The 25,535-nt window shown below is 35.8% G+C and overlaps 4 protein-coding genes and 1 long non-coding RNA gene across 6 annotated transcripts; 4 read left to right on the top strand and 1 right to left on the bottom strand.

The window, feature by feature from the left end:
- The first annotated feature begins 4,300 nt into the window (after positions 1 to 4,300).
- Positions 4,301 to 7,061, top strand: LOC120170633. 2 transcript variants are annotated; one of them, XR_005520801.1, is made up of 7 exons: positions 4,301 to 4,866; positions 5,316 to 5,427; positions 5,539 to 5,710; positions 5,807 to 5,994; positions 6,076 to 6,220; positions 6,342 to 6,391; positions 6,800 to 7,061. XR_005520801.1 is itself a non-coding variant. In XM_039178560.1 (6 exons), exons 1-5 carry the CDS (start codon positions 4,394 to 4,396, stop codon positions 6,199 to 6,201), a joined length of 1,071 nt encoding a protein of 356 aa, XP_039034491.1. In that variant the 5' UTR covers positions 4,301 to 4,393; the 3' UTR covers positions 6,202 to 6,220; positions 6,342 to 7,061. The 2 variants fall into 2 exon arrangements, 1 of the variants encoding a protein (XP_039034491.1); XM_039178560.1 differs by having other exon boundaries at positions 6,342 to 7,061.
- Positions 7,062 to 7,279: 218 nt separating this feature from the next.
- Positions 7,280 to 7,913, bottom strand: LOC120170700. The gene is made up of 2 exons (XM_039178600.1): positions 7,524 to 7,913; positions 7,280 to 7,426 (listed from the first exon to the last, which is right to left on the bottom strand). The coding sequence occupies exons 1-2, from the start codon at positions 7,911 to 7,913 to the stop codon at positions 7,280 to 7,282; spliced, it is 537 nt and encodes a 178-aa protein (XP_039034531.1).
- Positions 7,914 to 9,987: 2,074 nt separating this feature from the next.
- Positions 9,988 to 11,125, top strand: LOC120170652 (ER membrane protein complex subunit 3-like). The gene is made up of 2 exons (XM_039178571.1): positions 9,988 to 10,294; positions 10,403 to 11,125. The coding sequence occupies exons 1-2, from the start codon at positions 10,143 to 10,145 to the stop codon at positions 10,542 to 10,544; spliced, it is 294 nt and encodes a 97-aa protein (XP_039034502.1). The 5' UTR covers positions 9,988 to 10,142; the 3' UTR covers positions 10,545 to 11,125.
- A 23-nt stretch (positions 11,126 to 11,148) lies between these two features.
- LOC120170653 lies at positions 11,149 to 14,812 on the top strand. Its single transcript, XR_005520802.1, has 4 exons — positions 11,149 to 11,713; positions 11,813 to 11,861; positions 13,579 to 13,684; positions 14,507 to 14,812. It is a non-coding gene; the product is annotated as an uncharacterized LOC120170653 (long non-coding RNA).
- A 7,671-nt stretch (positions 14,813 to 22,483) lies between these two features.
- LOC120170607 (tonoplast dicarboxylate transporter-like) lies at positions 22,484 to 25,066 on the top strand. Its single transcript, XM_039178548.1, has 6 exons — positions 22,484 to 22,944; positions 23,161 to 23,641; positions 23,837 to 23,880; positions 23,956 to 24,051; positions 24,326 to 24,839; positions 25,003 to 25,066. Exons 1-6 carry the CDS (start codon positions 22,543 to 22,545, stop codon positions 25,035 to 25,037), a joined length of 1,572 nt encoding a protein of 523 aa, XP_039034479.1. The 5' UTR covers positions 22,484 to 22,542; the 3' UTR covers positions 25,038 to 25,066.
- Positions 25,067 to 25,535: the final 469 nt, after the last annotated feature.

Raw genomic sequence — 25,535 nt, 5'->3', positions numbered from 1 at the left:
AAAACTCATCTTTAGCTTGGCTTCACGGCAGAGAAGGAGAAGGAAGAAGAAAGAAAGATCCAGAACCTTGTTTCTCTCATAAGCTTACCACGTGGATTTAAATATCCTTAAAAAACATTTAATTTATTTCCTTGCCAAAAGACCCATTTGCCCCTTTAGTTCCCCATGCTTTGCTAATTGATCCTACCCCAAATATTTCAATCAATTCCTTCAACTTTCAATTTATCTACTTTGATCAATAACTTTTAAAATTTCACAATTTAATCACTGACCCGATATAGAGGATGTTACAGGAGATTTATCCAAAAGCCCAAATGAATAACCCAAAACTCCTAACCCATATTTCGGGGCGTTACACTTATTCCTAAGGTGGACAGTCCTAATACGTTCAACGACTTTCGCCCAATCAGTCTGTATTATGTGCTCTACAAATTAGTTATGAAGATTATTACGAATAGATTCAAAATTATTCTTCCTAAATTAATTGCGCCTAATCAAGCGAGGTTTATAATGGGGCAGAACATCACATATAATATTATCATGGGTTATGAGATTATTCATTCTATGAAGAAGAAGAAAAGAAAGACTTGTTGGATGGCTATCAAAGCCGACCTCGAAAAGGCACATGACCATGTTAAAAGGAATTTTCTCTCGGACTCTTTCAAGGATATGGGGGTGTCCCGAGAATATCCATCGGATCATTATGGAGGCGGTGATCTTAGCTACTACTAAAATCCTCTAGAATGGTTCTTTGAATGAGGAGTTTAAACCCTCCTGGGGCATTCGCCAAGGATGCCCTCTCTCGCCCTACCTCTTTGTTATTTGTATGGAAAGGCTTACTCACAATATTCAGTATGCAATTCAAATAAATTTTTGGGAACCGATGATTCTCTCTCGTTGAAGTCCCTCTATCCCACTTCTTTTTTGCTAATGATCTCATTCTTCTGTGTAGAGTGTTGGACTATCAAGTTCGGATTCTCAAAGCCATCTTCGACCATTTTAGTAGATTCTCCAATTACAAGGTCAACTCCAACAAAACAAGAGTTTTCTTTTTGGCCAATATGGAGAAGAGATGGGCGGTTAGTATATGCAACGAGTTAGGCTTTCAACACACCAAAGATCTGGGGAAGTATTTGGGGATGCTTTTGTTCCATAGCAGAGTGACGAAGAACACCTTCTAGTTTATTATCGATAAGGTGCGAAACAAACTCAATAATTGAGTGGCCACCAAATTATCCATGACGAGTCATGTCACACTCACCAAAGCTACTCTTTTGGCCACTTCAAACTATTTTATGCGGATTGTTGCCATCCCATAAGGAGCGTGAGACCAAATTGAAAGCATTGCGTGGAGATTTATTTGGGGGGACTCGAAGATAGCTTTGGTTAGTTGGGAGAATTGCTGCAAACCTATGGATCATGGGGAACTCGGCATTTGCTCTCTCTGGTCCTAAAATGACGCGTTCCTGGTGAAGCTAGGATTTAACCTTATCATGCACCTGAAAGGCCTTTGGGTTAAAGTGTTACGATCCAAATGCAAATTACAAGGGAGTATTCCACATCACCTTGAACCTAAGAATGATTCTTTTATATGGAAGTCCCTTTCTCATATTTGGAATGTATATTCATTGGTATGTAGGTAATAGGCGCAGTACCTGATTTTGGGAGGACGCGTGGATCCTAAGCAAGGAACCGTTTCATGCAATCTTTACTAAGCCTCACACGTTTAGCTGTCACATATACGTAAGGGACTTTATCACAAATGAAGGCTCTTGGAATATTAACCTTCTGAAGAGTGCCTCGATGATTAGTCCCTTCAATGGGTGATGACCACTCCTCCCCCGAGTGATGGCTTAGGCAAAGACCTCCCTCTTTGGTGCTGGGAATAAACCGAGCATGCACCGTTAATTCAGCTTTTCACTATCTTGAGAGTGATCAGTGGAAAGACCCAATAAAGTATGGAATATTGTGTGGAAGTATGATGAACCTCAGCGGGTTAAACACTTCTTCTGGCTAACCATACACTACCGTCTTATAACGTTGAGAGGGCAAGAAGAGGCTTGAGTTCAGGCCCTTTGTGCTGATTTGTAACAGAAGCGAGAAGTCTATTTTACACGTCCTTAGAGACTGCCATACAGCTAGGAATGCTTGGGAGCAGCTAGTTCCAAGCTCTGATAAGATATGTTTCTTTTCCATAGATTTGATTGATTGACTCCGAGCTAACCTTTACCATAATGCATGATGGAACCATGTCGACTACCAGTGGCATCACCTCTTTGGCATTCTAGCTTGGAGATTGTGGAAGCAAAGGAACAATTTTATTTTCAAGGGGCAAATTTGGTGTGTTCCGGAGACGATAAAATCGGCATAGACTTGGGTAAAAGCCATCCGGAAGGAAAACAAAGTTGGAGCTAGTCGACCTCAAATTGGGCAATGCGCGGCTGGCAACCTGGTGAAGTTGAATACCAATGCCTCGGTGGATCGCATAACCATGGCAACAACAAGTGGAGGTGTCCTTAGAGACAACAATGGAGCTTGGATTACTGGTTATTCTCGAAGTATTGGAATATGCTCGATATATCAAGCCGAAATTTGTGGGGGGGGGGGGGGTCCTTGATGGCTTAAATATTGCATGGAGCAAAGGTTTCAGACATTATGGTCGAATCATACAATAGCGAGCTCGTTCGAGGGATTAATTCCATCATCCATCCTCTCAATGATTCTCTAACGTGCCATATCGACAATATCTTTAGCAAAAGTTGGTGTGTCTAGATTACTAACATCAATCGTGAGGCGAACAAATTAGCCAACGCTTTGGCCCACATGGGAAGAAGCACAACTCCTAGTTTGTTGCATCTACCACACCTCCGGACGAGGTTCAAACCATCCTCAGAGACGACAACTTAAGCTCTAGAGACGTCTAAGCCACTGCTGCACAGTGGTCTAAATTGGTAACCAAAAAAATTACTGAAATTTAAACTATATTATAAAGAGATTGGGTTTTGAAATATTTTGAGTGACATTGTTCAGCCTTAGAAATCTGTTGGAAAAGCTGATATGTTACAACAAACTTGCACTTATTCTTAAGGAACAAATTATAACAAATCAGAAATATTAAACAAAAGAATCCTAATAAAACAAAAAACACAAGAGTTATGTATGCTTATCATATTAAAGAAAAAGTAAAAAAGTGATTAAATAGTGGTTTGACCTTTTATTTATAAGTTAATATCTTTTACATTTTAGATATTGTTAAAATAGATGACTAAAATTTATTCCTACATAAATATACAACTTCCAGAACTCCTTTAAGTTAGTGTACACTTGATTTGAGGTGGTGGAACAAATTTCTCCCGATTAAGTTTCTTTTAGAGCATTTAAGACTAATATATTTTTGTATGGATAGAACCAATATCAACATCTGATTGTAGGATTATATTTATTAAATTAAATTAAAATTAAGATTGAATTGATATAATGTATACATGATGAAAATCAAATATTTAATTATATTAATTTTTTTAATTTCATCATAAACTATTATGTCATATGTTAACCATATGTGGTTTGATCGACAACATTTAAATAGTAAATTGATCTGATTGATAAAATAAAGAAAACTAATGATGAAAATTGAATTCATCCATAATATAATGGTCATATGTAGTTTATCCTAAAAGTTATGCCATGGATAATGATGATGTCTTGATGAGGTGATTGCAACATAACATAAGCTATTCGAGAGAGTATAGTTTTAGGGTCAAACCCATATTCGTCTGCCACCACCTCAACGACGTTCCACTACAGTTGTTGACCCACCACCACTAATGTCTCATCCAACGCTTCATTTTCATTCAACTCCAATCCAAACACACAAGTAAAGATTTAGGTCATATTTGTTTTCATCCCTCTATAATACTCAAATTTAAAATTTAGCCCTTCTACTTTAATTTAGCATAATTTATTAATGATGAATGATTTTAATTTTATCATCTAACTTCTAACAAAGAGTACATGACAACATGATGAATTTGAATGATTTTTTAAAAAATATTATGTTAATATTTTAGTCTAAATATTTAATGATGTTCAATATTTGAATTCATTAATGGCGTTACAAAATTAAAGGATTTAATTATATTAAATTAAAATGCAGTGGTTAAATGTTAAAACTTAATCATAATATAGTAATCATAACAAAATTTGACCAAAGAAGTACCACAAGGAAAGAAAGAGGGACCTTTTCTTCTTTTGGATGTAATATAGAGAGAGAGAGAGAGAGAGAGAGAGAGAGAGAGAGAGAGAGAGAGAGAACAGGGACAGGGAAATAAGAGAGGAACGTTTTGATTTTGCTGAGTCCGTTTTTCCAGTTAAGAAAACAATTGCTTATATTATGAATACGAAGGACGAAGCAAGCATGAGTATGGGGTCGGACCAAGAGATAGCAAGAGGGGTGGAGGCCCTTCTCCTGTATCCGGATCCCACCGGCGCCACCACCTTGAACGACGTCGTTCAGCAGCTGGAGGCCAAGCTTGGGCTCGACCTCTCCCACAAAGCTGGCTTCATCCGGGACCATATCATCTCCCTTCTCAGCTCACACCAAACTCAAACAACTTCCGGGGACCATTTTACCCTCCAACACTACCCTCACCAACAATTCCCTCCCCATTTTGCCCTCCAAAATCATTCTCATTTCCCTTCCCATGACCTCAGCTTCTGCCAACACCCCCAGACGCCATACTCGCATTCTCCAGTTACGGCTGATCAACCGCCGCCGCAGGTTCAGCCGCAGCCGGTTGTTGAGAAAGCCCAAGTCTTCTCTCAAAATGCCGCCACTGTTGCCACCACAGAAGTGCCTAAAGAAAGGTTTGTCCCTTTTTTTACTACTTTTGCAAGCATTTTGAGGAGACGTAAGAAATGAGATCCATTTGGGGGAACGTTTGGTGCAAACTGAAGTTGGGGGTTTCATGCCTGAGTGTTTAGACTTTTAAAGTTAGGATTTTTGTGTAATTTTCCCTTGTAGAGAACTAGAGATTTCATTTTAAAGTTTCACAAAATACCATTCTGGTTTGGTTGAAAATGTGAAAGGTATTTATTTTCTTTAGCAAGTCATAAGTTAATCTGCAAGCATGCATTGCCTATGCAAGTATATTCGTGTTCTTATTGGCTTTATTGTCAGCTTTACTAATATTTTGTTCAACGTGAATTCATGATTGGAATCTGAGCGTTGATCCTTGATGTTTTATCAGCATAAATGACAGTTATCAGTTTCAACAATGATTCAAGTATTTGTCTGTGTTATAATATTATTGCAGTGCTCCAGTTGGAACCAAAAGAAGAGGCGGACCAGGTGGTCTGAACAAAGTTTGTAGGGTTTCGCCAGCGCTTCAAGTGATTGTTGGTGAGCCAGCTTTGCCTAGGACTGAGGTTGGTTTCCCTGATTACCCGTGATTGCAGTTTGTTCCCCTTTCCCCACTAAAGAAACTTTTCATGCATGGATTTTGCCGCTTAATAATATCTGTTCTCTTCTGGATTTAGATTGTGAAGCAGCTATGGGCATATATAAGGAAGAACAGCCTCCAAGATCCAAGCAACAAGAGAAAAATAATCTGTGATGATGCATTGCGCTTGGTGTTTGAGACAGACTGCACCGACATGTTCAAGATGAATAAGCTACTAGCAAAACATATTACCGCATTTGAGCCTTCAAGTACGTGTTTGATGAATTATGCTGCTATATATATTTGTTGACGAGTTGGATTTGATGTCTTTATCATTCGATTTATAATCTTGCTAATCATTTCAGAGGAGTCGAACCAAACTAAACGACTGCAAGCTGATTCCGAGTCTAGAACCGAAAGTGTTGAACCAAGTGCCAGCCCTGTCATAATATCTGAAGCCCTTTCCAAGTTTTTGGATGCTGGAGGACGAGAGATGCTATCAACCGAGGCAGAAAGCCGTGTATGGGAGTACATAAAGGTCAATCATTTGGAGGTGCGGGTTGGCAACTTAAAATGCTTTGTCATGTTCTCAGGTTTTTGTGCTGTTAATGTGATCTTTCTTCTATGGATTCAGGATCCTGTAAATCCAATGGTGGTACTCTGCGATGGTAAGCTCCGCGAGCTTCTTGGATGTGAAAGCATATCTGTGATGGGGATACGTGATTTGTTACTACATCATCATCTATTTAAACATTCATGAGATCCGGTCATGTTGACAGGTTAGCACAAACGCCTGAATAAGTTTGTTCTTATAACTGCAAAACTTCCATGAATTTATCTGTCAATAGGTTTCTAAGCGAGGCACTGTCGCTGCTAATTGTTCTATCTCGCTATTTGCAGGGAGCATGGGAGCTTGGTCATCTATGTTATCTATGGTGGTGGAACAAATAGTTAAGACCTTTTATCCATTATCTATTTATTTTTTGTGCATTGACTACTTTAGAAGCTTTACAATAGTTGCTTGCACATGGTAAAGAATGAAAATCTAGTAGCATAGGTCCATGGCATTGGCAATGATAGATTTTGTGGTTATGCTGCCAGCCATTAGCTTGGATGTAGGTGTACTTGTTCATGTTGCTAAAAAACGGACCCATCTTTCCGATGCTAACCGTAAACTAAACCGAATCAGAAACATTTGCATCTAGCTATATAGATAGGAGGGTTACATTGTCAATAGCTGTTTCTTAAACAGAGTAATCGAACGAGAAGAAAAAGAAGCTATCTAATACATTGAGAAAAGCAGAACGGTAGCTATAAACAACAGAGCAAGAACTGCACTTATGACCTTCTTTTTCCAGGCTTTGGATGACACCCCCGAGCTTATATTGTCCATTATGTTTGTCAAGTATCCGATTATTTTCTGCACACAAATGCATTAGAAGATAGGTTGATTCCATTAGTGTAAGTGTTGAAGAAAACTTGTAGATCACTTACTAGCCTGAATGGTTCCACATGGAGGAGTGGTTCCATGAACATCTCAACATTCCTGGTCGTAATCGCCGGATATTATTATCATTGGCTTTATGAAAGAACATAAATAAATATGAAGCATGACAATTATATCTCTTGTTGCATGTGGTGATGCTTTCATTACCTTATCATCACTTTTCCACGGTAGACATGGCAAGTATAGAAGCTGAAACCTTTTCCCAGTGGCACATTAGCTTAATTCCACTCTGCAACACATAATATCAGAGATCTTGCTTAAGGGACATTGAACTTCTTATGACTCGATCTAACATGCAGTGGTACCTGGAGTCAGAAGTTAAGACCATAATTTATTGAAATTTAATGTTGTGAAGGAAGGGCAAACCTAATCTCCAATGGATGCCAACAACCATCCCTTCATTCAGTGTTGTTTGCACCACAAATTCAATGTGATTTCCCATATACTTTATCAAAGAAGTGAAGAATTCAGTCACTTGCTGCCAACATGAAAGAACCAACCAATCATAAACATGTTTGAGACCTTCCATTATCAAAATGAATACAATGACTGGGGACCAAATGCTTGCTTGTTACCTCTTTCCCTTGTAAAGGTCGGAAACACGAGAAGAAATTGCAGATGCATTGACATTCATCGTCGATGATATCAGATAGTTCACGTATGTTTCGGTTCTTGATCGCCGAGTAAAGCTTGAGAACCGTTTCCAAGGCTCCTAGCGAATCCTCCTCTTCCGAACCAGAAAGCTTGGCAACCGATGGCACTAGAGTCGATAGGCCTCGTTGCTGCCGTGAAGGGTAAGTTACCGGAACCAAAGACTGCTTCAAATATGATGAATGGAAATTGCTATAAATACAAGTTATTCCACCATGAATATTATGGAGGGAAGGTCTATGCAGAAATGGTTTTGAGTTAATTCGTGTGTGCTGGTATAGGGTTAGATGGGCAGCAAATGAGGCTGAACTCATCTTCAAGGTTTTTATCAATGGATGCAAAATTAAAGCTCTAACATGAAAAATGAAATGGAGTTTTAGATGTTTTTATAATTATATATATAGAGAGAGAAGCTAAAAGAGGAAAGAAACAAAGTTGTATAATATACAAAAGGAAAGAATGAGATTAACATCAATTGAAAGTTAAGAATCTTCCTTGCGAAAATTGATGAGACTCGTTACTGTTGCAGTTTGATATCGTTTAAGTAATGCTTCAAGTTTGAGTCATTTTGTATGCAGAAAATTTTTACTGAGAGACTCACCCATCAAAATCAAGTGTGCAACTTGAGTCTGTCTAGATGCAGAAAATCCCTATTGGAAGACTCACATCAAAATTAAATATGCAATTTGGATCGATCCAGATTAGTTAAGACGAAACCTTAAAACTGGAGAAAAAAAGTCAAAAATCAAAATCGAACCGAATAGAATGCAAACCATTCCATCAAATTATTGGTTTTAATTTTTTTAAATGAATTTTATTTATTTCTTATGTATAAATTGTCGAATTTTTAATTTTAAGGTCTATGATTTATTTTTCAACTTCTATGATTCAAAAGGCTTTATTCGTGATTTTCGTCCTAAATTATACTCTTTTTTCTCATTTTCACCATAAATTAGGGCCAGTTTAATATTAGAAAATATACATTATTTTTATTAAAATAATTTCTGAAAAAAAAAATTCAATATTTTCATTAAAATTAAAATTATACGGATTCAATTTCTTTTAGCAATAAAAAATATTTTTAATATTTTCAAACCAATATGAAAACATATCAAATTAGAAAGTGATTTCTGAAAAATAAAAAAAAAAAGTGGAAATATGAAAACATAATAAAGATATTTTTAATATTTTCATTAAAATTATTTTGTAAATTTGATAAATAAGAAAATATAATATTTAAATTTTTAACTTAACTTATACGGATTCAATTTCTTTTTGCAATATTTTCTTGACTTAATAGTATCCGAAACCCTCAAACTTATTTAAAGAATCAATATAGTCCATGAACTTTTTCTACACTTAATTTGGTCCTTAAACTATTTTTTAATAATTCAATTTTGTAGTATTTTTATATTAATGTATTATATATATTGATAATTATTTATATTTTATATTTTATATTTTAAATTTCTTAATTTCTTAATTTTTCTAAAAAATTAATTAATTTATTAAACTTTTAAAAAGAATCAATTAGGCCCTCGAACTTAGCCAAAAACTCATCTACCGCATCATTGCCCATCATATACTACCACAATAATATCATGAACTATCACATCAATATTATAAGTTATCATGTAAGCTTTGTGAAATGTCATGTAAGTATCGTGACGATCAACATTTAATTCTGTTAGTCAAAGAGTTATATTGATTTTTTTTTTAGTTTAAGAGTCGTAGTGTGTAAAAAAAAAAAAAGTTTAAATACTACACTAGTTTTCCCCCCCAAAAGTTTGAGGGACTTGAATACCACTAAATATTTTTTATATTTTAACGACATTTTGTGTGCTCTATTTACAATAATATTTTTGTGTATTTTTTTAAATTTAATTGATGTTCAATATGCATTGACATTATATTCTTATTATAAATTAAAATATTTTTTGTGTTATAAAATTTCTTATCAACTTTATTGTTTCATATTTGCATAACTCACATATTAAATTTATGTAATAAAATATTTTAATATAATTATTGAATAACTATTTGTTCATCTCTACTGTTTTAGATATTTGCATTTTTGAATTGAAAATTTCATTTATATTAATAAAACATATTTTTTATTTATAAAAAACTGAAAATAAACTCTAAAAATAAGAATAAAAATATTTTTTAGAATCAAACGAGATTTTTTTTTCAATTTGCCCTGTAAACTATCATTTTGTTCATTTCACTCAAAAAATTATCAGCATTTTTTTTTATTTTTAGGGTAAATTGAGATGAAAATGATAATTTACGGGTAAATTAAAAAATAATAATTTATGGTGTAAAGTGAAAGAAGTGTATAATTTGAGTGAAAACTTTGTGCTAAGCGAATTCAAAATTAGATCTTTATTTTACAACTTCAACTAGCTGATTGCTGCCGGTAAATAGAAGTTCAGCGGCATCGAGGGAATCAAAACGACAAAGAAGAAGCAATACTACGCAGGTAACAAAATTAAAGATAGAAAAAATAAAACAGAAGCCAAAATCTTTGTTTTCGATCAACGATGGCGGAAGATCTGGTTCTCGACACGGCGATCAGAGATTGGGTGCTGATACCTCTTTCAGTGGTAATGGTCCTCATCGGCATCCTCCGGTATTTCGTCTCCAAGCTCATGCGCTCTTTTCAAGTCCCCGATCATAAGATCGTCAAAGAAGGGCAAGTCTCTCAGATTACCTCTATTTTTCTTGTACGTTTTTAATTTTTATTTCGACAAGCTTAATAATAGGTCTCGGATTCACTTATTCTCGAGTTTCTATTTTGCAGACAAGTAATTGTTACTTTGTTAGGGCTCGGAATTTACGAGCTGCTGCAAATTTCATCCCTCCGAAGTCTTTTCGCTCCCGTAGGGTCTATTTCAGCAACGAGGTTTGTTTTTCATCTTCCTTTGGAATTTCTGTTATCATAATTTATTCTATAATTCTCCCCCCCCCCAAATTGTGCTTATTTCTTCTTTTCTAAAGCTTTGTTGAACTGTTAGCTGATTATGTGATTAATCAGATATTGTAATCAGGCTTCCGTGAGTTTAGTTTCTTTTTATAAGCAAATTGCAATTAGTCTAGAAGTTGTGAATTCCAGCTAATTTTAAGCTTAATTGAGTGTTAAAAGTCTGGTTATATATATATATATTTGTCCCAGAAAAGGAGAAAATTGAAGTATCGCACGTTGTAATCAGGCTTATGTCAGTTTAGTTTCCGTTTAGGAAGAAATTTACTATTAATCAAGAAGCTGCGAATTGGAGCTAATATTAAGGATAAATTGATGAAAATAGTGCATTTATGTATATGTTTGTCTCAGAAAGGGAGAAGATTAAAGTATCACATGTTGTAATCTAGCTTTGGTCAGTTTAGATTCTGTTTAGAAGAAAACTGCAATTTTTTTTTGAAACCTGGTACTTTGTATAAAAGGGGTACAAAATACACCACCTCAAGGACCTCATTAAAAAACCTCCCTAATCCTAAATGGAGGAAAAAGAGAATACTGCAATTTTTTTTTGAAAGAGGGTACTTTGTATAAAAGGGGTACAAAGTACACCACCTCAAGGACCTCATTAAAAAACCTCCCTAATCCTAAATGGAGGAAAAAGAGAATACCTTGAGGTGGAAAGGATCTAAAAACAAACAATACTTTAACAACAAACAATCCGAACTCTAGCCAAACAACGAACCGCAGGCCAGTTCAGAACCGTTCCAACATAAACTAACGACAGGAATGAAAAAAGAAAATCGAAAGGATCATACACAAGCAACAGACCGTTTCACACAACCCACGACCTGAACTCAACCAGCAGCAGCAACCAAAACGGAGCTAGAAGAACATCCAACAAAACACCAGCTCCCTAATTGCACCCACTGCCATATTTCCAACAAAAAAGTCGGGTTAAATTTATTAAAATGATCCATTTATATTTGTCACAGAAAAGAAGAAAATTAATGAAATTCATATTTGACTTTGTATGAAAATGGACTGCTGTTTGACCCCAAGGGCCAGACTCAAAATGCACAAGCACAAATGTTCTCTGACCCTAGCATGGCTATGGACATGATGAAGAAAAATCTCTGTATGATTATACCTCAGGTATTTTTATGGTTCTTAGAACTTTTGTGTTCATATGCTTTGGTTTGATTGCTTATGTCCTGGAATTGACTTTTTTGTGTAAACTGTTGTTACTGCCAGACTCTCACTTTCTCCTGGGTCAACTTTTTCTTCTCTGGTTTTGTTGCAGGTCTGAATCCTTATTTCTGTCTTACTTCCAAAATTTCTGAGTATTTTCCTTTAATTCGACGATCATGATTGAATTTACATTTGTGTTTATGAAATTGATATCATGCATCTGATGTTCTGAATTTGCTAAAATATACCCTTTTCTATTATATTGGATCTGTTTTATTTTTCACTCTTTATCATGGGCACAATCTTTCGTTTTATTGAAATCAAAATTCTTTTAACTGATCTTGTTACTGTTATTTGCTGATGTTATTTCACTATTAGTAAACTGTAGTGTAATGCGATTCCTCTCATAGTTGTAAAAAGCGCGCCTGAGGCGCAAAAGCGCAGAGGCTCACTGAACGGGGCTTTTTCAACACTGAAGCGAGGCACGTAGCTTAGGCGCACCTAAGTGCAGCGAGGCGCTGAGGCGTGAGGCTCAGTCGAGGCACAATTGAGGCGCGATGAGCTGAAAACCTTGTAATTATTATTGCAGGGCTTCTCTCCTATGGGCCGACCCCCTAAAACCCTCAATCGACTGAAGATGATGAAATGGTAGCATTGTATTGCCTTCTTTGAAAGGGATCAGGAGATCGGAACTCGAGAAAGGATCAGTCAAAACGACACCGTTTTTCGGGTCTCCAGTTGCACTGAGCATGAAATTCAGTGGGAAAGTGAGAAACAGAAGAGTGAAAGCTTACTTGGTTTAACGAAAGAATCTCCAGTCAGAGACTAAGAGAGAGAGAGAATGTTGCAATTGGATTTTGGTGGTGGAAGAGATGGAAACAGAGAGACAAAGAAAAATACTGAGGAAGCGAAGTGAAAGTGAAAGTGAAAGAAGACAATTATATTAATAATGATATTTATAAACACGTGTATATCTATCAAAAATTTACACAAAGTTTGACAAAAGATAAAATCCATAACTATTATTTTACTCAGCATAATTTGTTTTATTGTGATTTCTTAATTTTTCACGTTACCAAAATATTATTAACATGTAAATGCAATCTTTTTGTTTTATTAATATATTAATAATATGATAATTTTTTATTAATTTAAAATTTTTTAACTTATAATTATTTAACATATTGATCGCGAATTAATATGTAAATTGAAATAATTTCAAACAAACCTTGGAAAGGCAATACAATATTGTCATCATCTTGAGTTGAAGCTTGAAAGGAAAGGAAAAAGCTAGACTACACCTTGTAGATGAAGATGATGAAGTTGTTATGCTAGAGGAGAGTGACATTGAAGAAGAAGACATTGGGGATTGTGAGACGAATGAGGAGGAAGATGATGACATACCACTTGACAATGATGATGAGGATGAGTTTGATGTTTGATGATGATTATCAGTGATTTTATTTGATTGTTTATGCATGTTGAATGTTTTTGTTAAACTTAGTACTTGATTATGCTTGTTGATAGCTTTTATGATGTTAGGGTGATATTTTGAGTTTGAGAATGAACTCTATTGAAGCTTAATATTGGGTATCTATAATATTTTAGTTTGATTGCATTAATATATACATGTATTACAATTTTTTGGATATCATGCGTCTCGCCTTCGTGAATCCCGCGCCTTTCATACGCCTCGCACCTCAAGTCTCCAGGACACTTTGCGCCTCGATGCGCCTTGAGCCTTTAATAACTTTGAATTTCCTCTTCTATTTTTCCGTGTTCATATCTTGCAGCCAAAATACCCTTCCCATTAACTCTTAATGTTGCAGAATGGAATTGACCTTAGCACAGTAGATGTTAGCTATGTCAGTAGCAGCAATGGATGATACACAGCGAATGATGCAGATGAGTGGGTTTGGCTTTGATCCATCGAAGGTATTTGATCTCCATTGAGTGTTGCAGGCTGAAGAAGTCTTGCAAGCTTAATTTAATTTCACTTGGTCTTATATTCCTCAACTCGCTCTTTGTCCCTTTAACAGAGATCATTGAGCAGCATGTGTCAATGGTTGTTTGTTTATGATTTTATGTTGGCAGCAACGATAGCTTGGCAATTAGAAAAGTTTTAGAATGGGAAAATGGATTTTCATTTTCCACAAAAATAGACCAATACTGCCCCTGCAGCACCACCATTGCTATTGTGCTGCCACAGTCTTTTTGTTCTTGCAATGTCCATGCAACTTGGGCTGCCAGACTCATAGATCTTCATCATATTTGCATCTAAGTTTATTATTTCTTTGTAAATTTGTGTCTTTTTTTCTTTTTGTGGCATTTTATCACCAAGGGCCTAGTTTTTCTTCATAACTTAGAATCCTCCCGTGCTTTTGGCTTCATGATATTTACCCGTTGAAAATAATTGGGGTAGATTTCAGTTGATGCTTTTCCTCACCATCAACTTGTCGTGTTCCCTTTCCCTTTTTGCTTTGCTATCAGGTCAAAATCAATTACAAAATGATAAGAATTGCATGGAACTTTTAGTCTGATGAAAGATCAACTCAACTATTGTTTTTAGAAGGCATTGTTGTTTTAGCTAGTTGATATATATCATTTAAATTTGTAAAGCATCTTGAGGAGTTTCCAGTGAAACAAACTTTGCTTGTTTCTCAGCTTTTGCAAGCGAAGATTCATCTGTGAGTTGGATATTTGCATTTCTTAACATAGATTGCCTCCTAATCCTTTGATTTTCTTCATTCTTGGCAGAGCCTGGGTGCTGAGAAAGTTGGCCTTGACGTAATCCAACATGAATGGGCACTCCCTAAATTCGAGCATCGTGCTGAATCAGTGTTGAAAAGACTAAACATTAGGAGCATAATCAACAACTCTCCAAAGGGGCTGGTTTGATCGAAGTTTTCATCATACGAGCTCACCGAAGTGTAAAAGAGGAAACACATAGAAACAAGGGTAGGCTTTAGTTTATGTTCCAATTCTACGAGAAGCAAGAAGAAACTTGTGACTTTACTAATTTTTTGCTCTTAGTAACTTTATGTTGGATCTTTGGCCGGCCTGCTGGCTATCCCGATCGGTTCTAATTTCTTTCGCCTCATCACAAGTTGGTTTTAAAATTGAATAACTCTTATTTACATTCTAATTGTTACATTTGTTGAATCAAAAAGAGTAAAAACTCTAATTGATTAAGAAGATGAAAAAACTCTCTTTAGAATAATCTCACAAAATTGCAAAAGGGAAGAACTCTTAAGAAAGCTTTCAAATTCTTATAATTAAGTTTTGATTGTTGGATGATAAAACTCAAATACAAGTAGGGTATTTATAGGTTACAAGAAACAATCTAAACCATTCATTAAAATAAGCACTAAATAATCTAAACCATTGAAATTAAAACATGAGAAAAATATTTAATTTTCACCTAACTAAATTGATGTAAGCAATGATATCAAATTAATTTAGGTGTGAACTTATTTAGGTTAATATTGAATTTTCAACACTCCCCCTCAATGTTAGCCTCTATTCTTTGAATCACGCCATGTTGACGACGGAAATGTTCAAACTTTCTAACACTCAAGCTTTTTGTAAACAAGTCAACAATTTGCTCATTTGTCTTGATTTGCCTTATCTCAATCTCTTCTTGCAAAACTTTTTCCCTAACAAATTGGTTATGTACTTCCACATGTTTAGTTCTTGCATGAAAAACAGGATTCTCTGCCAGCCGAATTGCCGATTGGTTGTCACAGTACAAAGGAATTGCATAATCTACTGGTTGATGTAGATTATTCATCAACTGTATCAACCATGTACTTTCTTGAGCTGCCATTGCTGCTGCTCGATACTCAGCTTCAGTGGTTGACAATGATACCGTTGGTTGTCTCTTGCTACACCAAGAAATTGTTCCGGATCCAAACTTAAATACATACCCAGTTGTTGATCTCCTGGTGTCATGATCTCCTGCATAATCAGCATCACAATAACCAACTAACTTGTAGTCTTCACCTTTATTGTACAAAAGACCATAGTCAATTGTACTCTTCACATATCTCAGTATTCGTCGAACTGCGTCCAAATGAGGCTTCTTTGGATTTTGCATATACCGACTCATCACACCAACTGCATAAGAAATGTCAGGTCGGGTCAAGGTTAAGTAGATCAGACTACCTACCAATTGTCGATACATTGTTGCATCTTCCAAATCTTTTCCTTCATGTGCACACATTTTGACATTTAGTTCCATTGGCGTTGAAGTTGACTTGCATTCGAGCATTCTAAACCTCTTCAACAAATCTTTAGCATATTTCTGTTGACACAGAAATATTCCTTCGTGTGTGCGATCAACCTCTAGACCAAGGAAGTGCTTAAGCTGTCTAAGTTCCTTCATTTGGAAACGAACTGATAAATTCTCCTTCGTCTGACGAATTTCTGCCTCATCATTACCGGTTATGATTAAGTCATCCACGTAAACTAGCACGATAGCTAGCTTACCTTCATTGGCTTTAATAAACAAGCTAGAATTTGCAGGTGTTACTGAATAACCACTTTTCGTTAGAAATTCAGCAATCTTACCATACCACACCCTAGGTGTTTGTTTCAATCCGTAGAGTGCTTTTCGCAGCTTACACACATATTCAGGATGATCTTGACTTTGAAAACCCATTGGTTGGGTCATGTAGATCTCTCGATCTAGGTCTCCATGTAGAAAAGCATTCTGCACATCCATCTGCCACAAGTTCCAGTCTTTGTTGGCTGCAAGTGCAAGTAGGACTCGTACGGTTGTAAGTTTTGCCATTGGACTAAATGTTTCATCATAGTCTAGTCCATACTGTTGAGAGAAACCACGAGCTACCAATCTCGCTTTGTACCTCTCGATTGACCCATCTGGACGACGCTTTAACCCATTTGCAAGATATGGGTTTCACATCTTTTATCTTTGGCACAATATCCCAAGTTTGGTTTTTCTGAAGTGCATCGATCTCTTCTTTCATAGCTGTCATCCACTCAGAACTCTGCGATGCTTCTTCGAGCGTCTCAGGCTCTGTTACTTCTTCAATTATGGCTGCATTGTCATATTTGGGATTTGGCCTTCGTATTCTTGTGGACCTTCAGAGTTGAGATTGTGGAATTGATTCTTCTGTTTCACTAGGCCCACCTTCTTCGTTTGGTTGTTGATACACTCCAGTTTGCCAAGGATTCTGAGTCACTCTTTGTTCAACATCATCGCCATTTGGATCTTCTGATTCATCTGAACTTGTTTGGAGTTGAACAGTATGCTCCCCCATCTTTTGTTGTAGCTTGTCTCCAAATTCTATCGAATCTGGCAACACCTCATTCTCTGAGGACCACCAAGAAGATGCTCATCAAATACCACATTTCGTGACGTGTAACATCTTCCACTAATTGAATCACAACATTTCCACCCCTTTCTCTGACTGTCATATCCCACAAAGATACATCTAACAGCTTTCTTGTCAAATTTGCTCTGTAAATGATCAGGAACAAACACATAACATACACAGCCAAATACTCGAAAGTAACTAACTGTAGGTTTTATGTTCCATAATTTCTCAAAGGGTGAAACAAATCCTAACCTTGGTTGAGGAAGTTTGTTGATCACAAAGGCTGCAGTCCTCATTGCTTCAGCCCAAAACCTTCCAGGTATGTTCTTTGCATGTAGCATACTTCGACAAATTTCTGCAAGATGTCGGTTTTTTCTTTCTGCTACACCATTCTGTTGTGGCGTGTTGGCACAAGTGTACTGATGGCGTATTAGACATTCCATTAGGTATGAGAGAACTCGTTTGATCTATATTCTCCTCTGTTGTCTGTGCGCAAGCAACATATCTTCTCTCCCACTTCTCCTTCAGCTGAGTCTCTGAACTCTTTAAACTTTGAGAATGTGTCAGGTTTTTCTTTCATAAAGAAAACCCACACATTCATGGAGAAATCATCAATGAATGTTACCATGTACCGCATACCGCTAATTTATTGTTGCTTAACTGGTCCGAACACATCAGAGTGAACCAACTCCAACGGTTGTTTTGCTTTAAACTTCGACTCGTCATATGGTAATTGGTGTGCTTTACCATACTGGCATCCCGCACAGACCGTGTCTATTCTCACGTCTAGTTGAGGAAGCCCCTTAAGCATCGACTTCTTCACCATCACACTTAGCTTGGAATAGCTAACGTGACCTAACCTTCAATTGTCAGCTGTCACCACCACACGACCTCCATTGTATTTAGACAGGTTTTGTAACTTCTGTTTGTCACCCGTCATATGATTTGAGCAGCCCGAATCTACGATCCAATCATTCTTGTAGTCAATATGTTCTAGTGTTGTTACCATGAGAGCTAGTTCTTCTTCCTTCGTAGCAAATAATACTTTAGCATCCCAACCATCTTCACTATTCTCCTTCGAACTGGAAGTAGCAGTATTACTTTCAACAGGCTTTTTCTTGGTCCAACAGTCTTTTGCCATGTGGCCCGTCTTCCCGCAGTTGTAACATTTTCCATCGAACTTTCTACTATTACCGCAATTCTTTGAAGCTCCCCCTGAATGATGGCCTCCCTTTCCTTGGTAATTTTTCACCTTATCACCATCCTTTTTAAATCCAATGCCAGTATACCGCTGAAAAGTGCCTCTACTTTTGCTGGTGTAGAGCGCTTCATCTTCACCCTTCAGCGAGACTCCTCCCATTTGCTTGGCCATGGCTTCTTAACCTGCAAGCAAATTTTCAAACTCAACAAGCGATGGTTGTGTCGGCCATCCATGTATAGCGACAACAAACCCTCGATATTCGGGTCTCAAACCATGAACAATTATTCTTTTTATCCTGGCTTCCCCAATAGCAGCTGTCATATCTAATTCTGAAATTTCACGATATATCGACTTCACCTTGTGAAAGTATTGGGCAACCGCCATGTCGCGTTGCGCCATTGATAGAAGTTCATTCTTGAGAAGTTGCAATTTTGTATCGTTCCTCTTCGAAAAGAGTGTAACAAAAGTGTCCCATGCTTCCTTTGGTGTTTTCGCATCCCAGATGTGCTCCAACATTTCTTCTTCAATTGTGGTCTTTAAAGCAAACATTGCTTTGTCTGCTTTAATTTTCCACTTTCGCAAGATGCCATTGGCATCTTTTTCCGCCGGTTGTGTAACTTCTTCACCACCGACAACCTCCCAAAGGTCTTGACCTTGTAAGTATGACTCCATACATGTTGCCCACGTGTTGTAGTTTTTGTTGTTGAGTTTCTTGATTCCTCCAACTACTTGAAGATCACCAATCTTAACGGCAAGACTTTGACTATACCGAACAAGTTTGAGTAACAAACGTGCAGAGTACTAAATTACTCTAGATACAAAGAAGCTTCACAAGGTTTGTAATAACCCCGACAATAATCTAAAAAAATCTTTTCTAATGTGGAAGATCAGTTAAAAACTGCAGCCACAGAGCATACTTGGAATTTTAAGAGACCTTAAAACGTGGCTCGGATACCAATTGTTAAATCAAAAAGAGCAAAAACTCTAATTGATTGAGAAGAAGAAAAAACTCTCTTTAGAATAATCTCACAAAATTACAAAAGGGAAGAACTCTTAAGAAATCTTTCAAATGCTTATAATAAAGCTTTGATTGTTGGATGATAAAACTCAAATATAAGTAGGATATTTATAGGTTACAAGAAACAATCTAAACCACTCATTAAAATAAGCACTAAATAATCTAAACCATAGAAATTAAAACATGAGAAAAATATTTAATTTTCACCTAACTAAATTGATGTAAGCAATGACATCAAATTAATTTAGGTGTGAACTTATTTAAGCTAATATTAAATTTTCAACAATCTATAAGTTATAGGTGGAATTCCGAGCCTATTTTACTTCAACGAATGTGAAATAAAGCAATGTAACTTGTGCTTTACATAAAGAGTCCAATTTCAGTGTCATTAACTGCGAGCCTGGATTCACACAGCATTGGGCTAGACATTTTCACGTGTTGGGGTTGGGTTGGCTTAGGATAATAATTTAGGTGGTTGGTTTGATAAAAAATAGTTTAAATACCAAGTCAATAAAGATAATAATTCAAGGGTTTATTATTTAATTATGCCTTTTTTCAAAATATAAATAAACTAGACATTGAGGGTTAAAGGAGACCAATTTCACTCCCAAATCCATCCGTGGGTTGATGAGTGTCTGGCTGTCTGCCTGCTGAATTACAAGGAAGTAGGCGGGGCCGACTTCGATCCATCACCATCACTCACGTCTTTATCCCCTTGTCATAGGAAGTTTCATGGGCTCGTTGTATTTCACAGCAGAGCCTGTACCGGGTACGAATTGGATGCTTCCCCCAAGGTTTTTGGAAGTTTCCCATTGGTTTACATTTATGGCGGTCCAATGGAATGGAATGGCATTGCATTTGTTCATGGTAATATAGGATCCGTTTGTTAGCCGGCGGAAAACAGACTATTAGTGTAATTAATTTTTCTAGTAATTTTTTTTATATTTTTTAAAAAATAACTTATCATCTAATTTTTTATAAATTATTTTATGAATTTTTCACTTCAAAGTATAAACGCTCATAACATTATTATTTTATAGATGTAATATTAATATATTATTTTAATATCATTTTAATAAAAATATTAATTATTAAATTAATAATTTATTGATAATTTTAATAATATAATATAACATTTTATTGTTATAATTATTTTATTATAATATATAATATTATACTTTTATTTTAATAATAAATGATAAATTATTAATAAAATTAATATTATTTATTAATTTTATAAAAATAAAATTATTAAATTGTTGAATATTTAATGTATACTCTTTAAAATATAATATTATTATTTTAATATAATAATTTTCATATTTTAATAATATTATTTTAATAAATAATCAATATAATTAATAATATAATATTCTCAATTTAATAAATAATAATATAATTTATAACAATTTATTTTAATAAAATATAAAAATAGTAATATTTTATTTATAAAATTGTAGATATAATATTTTAATAATAATATTGACATAAATAATATTAAATAAATTATTTTAATATTTTAAAATAATATTATTATTTTGTTATTAAATAATATGTATTTGATGTTTATAATAAAGACATTTTAAAAAATCCACTCACCAATGAAAAAATGAATTACACAATATTATCCAAACACCGTCGAATGATTTTCCGAAAATGTTTTCTAAAAAATGTAATTCACTTTACTGAATTTATTTTCCAAAATTTATTTTTCGTAAAACAAAGATACCCATAAAATCATTTGCAACCACATATGTATCTAAAATCATAACGATAGTGTTATAACACTAAACGTACAAAGAGTTCTAAAAATGTGTATAAAGTTGAAGTATATTTACGGAATCCATTATGTATGTATGTGTATATATTAAATAAACCAAAACGACAACAAGTGTTAACATCTGTCTTGAGTGGCGGCACTTCCACTTGTTTTATCCCTCTTGCTTATGGAAAAAACTCACAGCACAGCGCATGCATCATGCACACCTCTCAAAATGTTTTATCATTGATGATATACTTTTTTGACATATTTCAACTATTCTACATTATTATAATTGATCATTCATTGAAAGCCCGGAGATTAGTTAATCTACAATCCCAACTAAATTATGGTTTAAGATGATTATGAGTAAGTTTGGATTTTATTTTTTTTTGATGGATTTAAATTCGATTTGGGTGTTATAACTCTATTTTTATCTGGTTTAACTTGAATTTAATTTTTTTTATATAATTTAAATTTTATAATAAAAATTCATACTTAATTTTGTCTAATTCAACATAAATATAAATAATTATTATATATCAAATCAAATTAGAATATATTATATTCTAACAAAATGACAATCCTTAATGTGATTACCCTAAAGTAACTTCTAGAGTTTATGATATACACGTTGCCTTCTATTTCTAATGGCCTATCCAGCTGGCACTAATCCCTATAATGTATCATATATCTTTTGGTCCAATTCGTATTTTAATCCTTCTACTATACTCAATTTCATACTTTAGTTTGACATACCATAATTTGACGGTGATTAGTTGTTTAAAATTTGACAACATCCTTAATTGTTGACGTTGAAGTGATGATATAAAATTTTGTATTGTTATTCAACCGTATGACTAACAGAATGACACATAAAATCTAATTAGGTATATCTAATCAATAAAATTTTAATATTGCAATCCAATAATTTCTTTTAAAAGATCAATACAATATTTTTAATAACAGCTGCTTAAAGTATTATCGATTTATACTTACCAATAACATTATATAGAAAATAAAAATGATTAAAGCTTATATTTCACTATAGTTACAAAACAATAATAATTAAATTTATCGAACTATTACAAAATGATCGTTGTGATATTATAATAATTATAAAATTTGAATAAATTTAATGATCATTTTATAACTGTTCAGTAAAATTTAATGACTATTTGTAAATATTCAATATATTTATAAATCATTTTATAATTTTTGAAAAATGAATGACCAAAACAATTATTTGAGCATAATTCAATGACCATTTGTATATTTTACCCTCATTTCATGTCATAGCTAGCTAATTGAGCTTGATTAGTTAATCTCCCAAGAGTTTAAAAATCTAACTCGTCCTCAAACTTCCCATATCCCTTGGGTTTCATTATAAAAACGAGCTTTCTCGTAACCTCCCTCCCTTTTCCTTCCACCTGTTGAGCTAACCCCATCTTGGCAATCTTCTCCATTGAAGCAAAAATGGCATACGATGACCCCAAAACCCCGTTTTTACCCATCAGTGACCGAATCCATCAATCACACTTTTCCCTCAAATCCATGCTCACGCTCCACACTTTCTATGTGCTTTTGGGTCCCCTTCTGAGTGTTGTCATCTGCCTCTGCGTCACCTTCGATGGCCCCGTCAGTAGCCGGAACATGTTGGCGGTCACGGCGTGGGTATTCTCTTGGTGGCTAACCGAGGCCGTGCCGATGCCCATCACCTCCATAGCACCTCTCTTTCTGTTTCCTCTCTTCGGTATTGCTTCGGCCGATAGGATTGCGCGGTCTTATATGGACGATGTCATCACTCTGCTCCTCGGGAGCTTCATGCTTGCTCTTTCTGTTGAACGATACAACGTTCATAGAAGATTGGCCTTGAATGTATGTCACCCTTTCGAAATCCATCACATCAACTATATATGTATACACACGAGTGTGCGTGTATGTATTACAGATAAAAAATAAAAGGATTGAATTCTAATTTTAAGCATAGTACGAGGACCAAAATTTAAACTTTACCAAGTTAAAGTTTCAGATTCCAATACCTATAGTATGGTAATCCTTTTAACTTTTAACCATGTTTGGTGGCATTTGCAGATAACTTTGCGGTTCTGTGGGGAGCCAGTGAACCCACCACTCCTCTTGCTCGGCATCTGCGCGACAACGGCCTTTGTAAGCATGTGGATGCACAACGTGGCGTGCGCGGTCATGATGATGCCCGTGGCCACCGGGATCCTACAGCGCCTCCCCGCCACCAGCTCCACCCCTGACCTTGCCGCCGGCAAGTTCTGCAAGGCCGTGGTTCTCGGCGTCACGTATGCCGCCCCCATAGGAGGAATGAGCACCCTCACGGGTACAGGTGTTAACCTGATACTGGTGGCCATATGGAAGAGTGAGTTCCCGGAAGCTCAACCTATCGGTTTCAATACGTGGTTCCTTTTCGGTTTCCCCTTGGCCCTGTTGATTTTCTTTGCCTTGTGGGCCATTCTTTGTTTCCTGTATTTGTCTAAGGGGTCTACCAAGGCCCTTGCTGGCAGCATGGACAAATCCCACCTCAACACAGAATTGGAGATGTTGGGTAAGCTCAGCTGCTTTCCTTTTTTATCACATCCTCTGTTTAATTGCATCAGACGTCCCTAAAAATGACATAAATTACTGCTGGGGATCAATTTAGAATTTGAACCGTAGTTAGAGGATATCTGGTGGGAATTAACCCATAACTTTTTCAGGCTGATCTTGATCAAGTTTTGTATTTGGTGTGAACACTGAACAGGTCCAATGGCATTTGCCGAGAAGATGGTTTTATCTGTCTTTGGGGTTGGTCCTTGAAAACTTTTGTTTTCTCTGTTGATGATGTCTTTAAAATCATTATTAAACAAAGGAAAAATGCAGTTGATGATAGCTTTGTGGATGACCAGAAGCATAACAGCGGACATTCCAGGATGGGGAGCTCTCTTCCATGGCCGTGCAGGCGATGGAACTGTCAGTGTAAGTAATAACTTTAGAAATCAATTTTGATCCAATAATCTTTCTTCTGGTTCCAGACTACGATGTTTGGAAGTCGATTATGTTCAAATTCGAGTTAGATTAACCCCTAAACAAGGGTAAAGTTCTTCCAATGAAATTCAGTGTTTTACTTAAAGAAGCTTAATCTTAATTTTTTTTGTCTATTAGTAATTTAGGTCCTTTTAAGTTTAATTATTAGATAAATTAGGTACTTGAATATCTACGAGAATGATTTTTTTTCAAACCATGCATGCAGGTAATGGTGGCTACCCTTTTGTTCATAATCCCAAACGGGAAACAAAAAGGAGAGAAACTGATGGATTGGAACGAATGCAAGAAACTACCATGGAACATAATATTGTTACTAGGCGCCGGTTTTGCTCTAGCCGATGGCGTGCAATCTAGCGGACTCGCCGACATGTTATCCAAAACCCTGTATTTCCTTGAACACGTCCCGTATCTCATTATCGCACCCGCCGTGTGTCTGATATGTGCGGTGATTACCGAGTTCATAACGTCGAATGATGCGGCGGCGACTCTTATGGTTCCGTTATTGGGTCAAATGGCAAGGACCATGAATATGCACCCGCTGATGCTTATGGTTCCGGGTGCTATTGGGTCGCAATTGGCCTTTATGCTTCCGACTGGGACACCACCAAATATAGTTGGATTCAACACAGGGCATATTGATATCTTTGACATGATGAAGACCGGATTGTTGCTTAAGATTTCAGGGACTGCAATTTTATGCTTGCTAATGCCTACTCTAGGTAAACTAGTATATTTTTCCTTGTCATGGACGTGTTGATTATGAATGGGGGAATTATGGTTTTGGTCCCTATATTTTATTCAAATTTGAAATTTAGTTCCTATATTTTATTTTGACGTAATTTGATTAGATACAAAAATTTCTGATTGTTTTTTAATTGGCAGGTGCTTATGTTTTTGGGACAAAAGGAGTTGATTAGCTGCAAAAGCTAGAAGAAGTGGGATATAGGGTGTTATTTGCTTAATTATATATATATATGCGGTATTATTAACTTAGCCTTGGAAGTATATTTGATTTTTCATGTTGCACCTTAATTTTTTTTCAATTTACCTCATTTCCCCCTTATTTTATCACTTAAACTATTATTTCGTTTTATTTTACCCTAATAATTATTAGATTTCAATGACGTGACACGCTCTTATTCAGTATCAAATAATATGTCGCGTTCTTATTAGTGTCTAACATGTCATGAATTCGAGCAGTTAATTTACATGATATGTTTTTTGTTAATAAGTTAACAAAATTTTGAACATATACTACTAAGCACTAGGGGTGTGCAAAATTACCCGATCCGGTTGACCCGACCCGCCGACCTAAAAAAACCGGGTAATTCTCTAAAAAAATTACCCGGCTGGGTCGGGTACCCGGCCCGACATTTCCCGGGTCGGGCCCGGGTCACAAAATCTAGTTTTTCCGG

Source organism: Hibiscus syriacus, unplaced genomic scaffold (assembly GCF_006381635.1).
Source record: "Hibiscus syriacus cultivar Baekdansim isolate YM2019G1 unplaced genomic scaffold, ASM638163v2 tig00111783_pilon, whole genome shotgun sequence".
Taxonomy (NCBI): Eukaryota; Viridiplantae; Streptophyta; class Magnoliopsida; order Malvales; family Malvaceae; genus Hibiscus; species Hibiscus syriacus.
Note: the sequence above shows the minus strand (reverse complement) of the source record. Positions and strands in the feature narration are given on the sequence as shown.

Coding starts and splice junctions, on each gene's coding strand:
- LOC120170633 (XM_039178560.1), top strand. CDS start 4,394: ATGAATACGAAGGACGAAGCAAGCATGAGTATGGGGTCGGACCAAGAG. Junction 5,428..5,538: donor CAGCTTTGCCTAGGACTGAG/GTTGGTTTCCCT, acceptor TTCTGGATTTAG/ATTGTGAAGCAGCTATGGGC. Junction 5,711..5,806: donor TACCGCATTTGAGCCTTCAA/GTACGTGTTTGA, acceptor TAATCATTTCAG/AGGAGTCGAACCAAACTAAA.
- LOC120170700 (XM_039178600.1), bottom strand. CDS start 7,913: ATGAGTTCAGCCTCATTTGCTGCCCATCTAACCCTATACCAGCACACA. Junction 7,427..7,523: donor GACCTTTACAAGGGAAAGAG/GTAACAAGCAAG, acceptor TCATGTTGGCAG/CAAGTGACTGAATTCTTCAC.
- LOC120170652 (XM_039178571.1), top strand. CDS start 10,143: ATGGCGGAAGATCTGGTTCTCGACACGGCGATCAGAGATTGGGTGCTG. Junction 10,295..10,402: donor CATAAGATCGTCAAAGAAGG/GCAAGTCTCTCA, acceptor TCTATTTTGCAG/ACAAGTAATTGTTACTTTGT.
- LOC120170607 (XM_039178548.1), top strand. CDS start 22,543: ATGGCATACGATGACCCCAAAACCCCGTTTTTACCCATCAGTGACCGA. Junction 22,945..23,160: donor ATAGAAGATTGGCCTTGAAT/GTATGTCACCCT, acceptor TGGCATTTGCAG/ATAACTTTGCGGTTCTGTGG. Junction 24,840..25,002: donor CTTGCTAATGCCTACTCTAG/GTAAACTAGTAT, acceptor TTTAATTGGCAG/GTGCTTATGTTTTTGGGACA.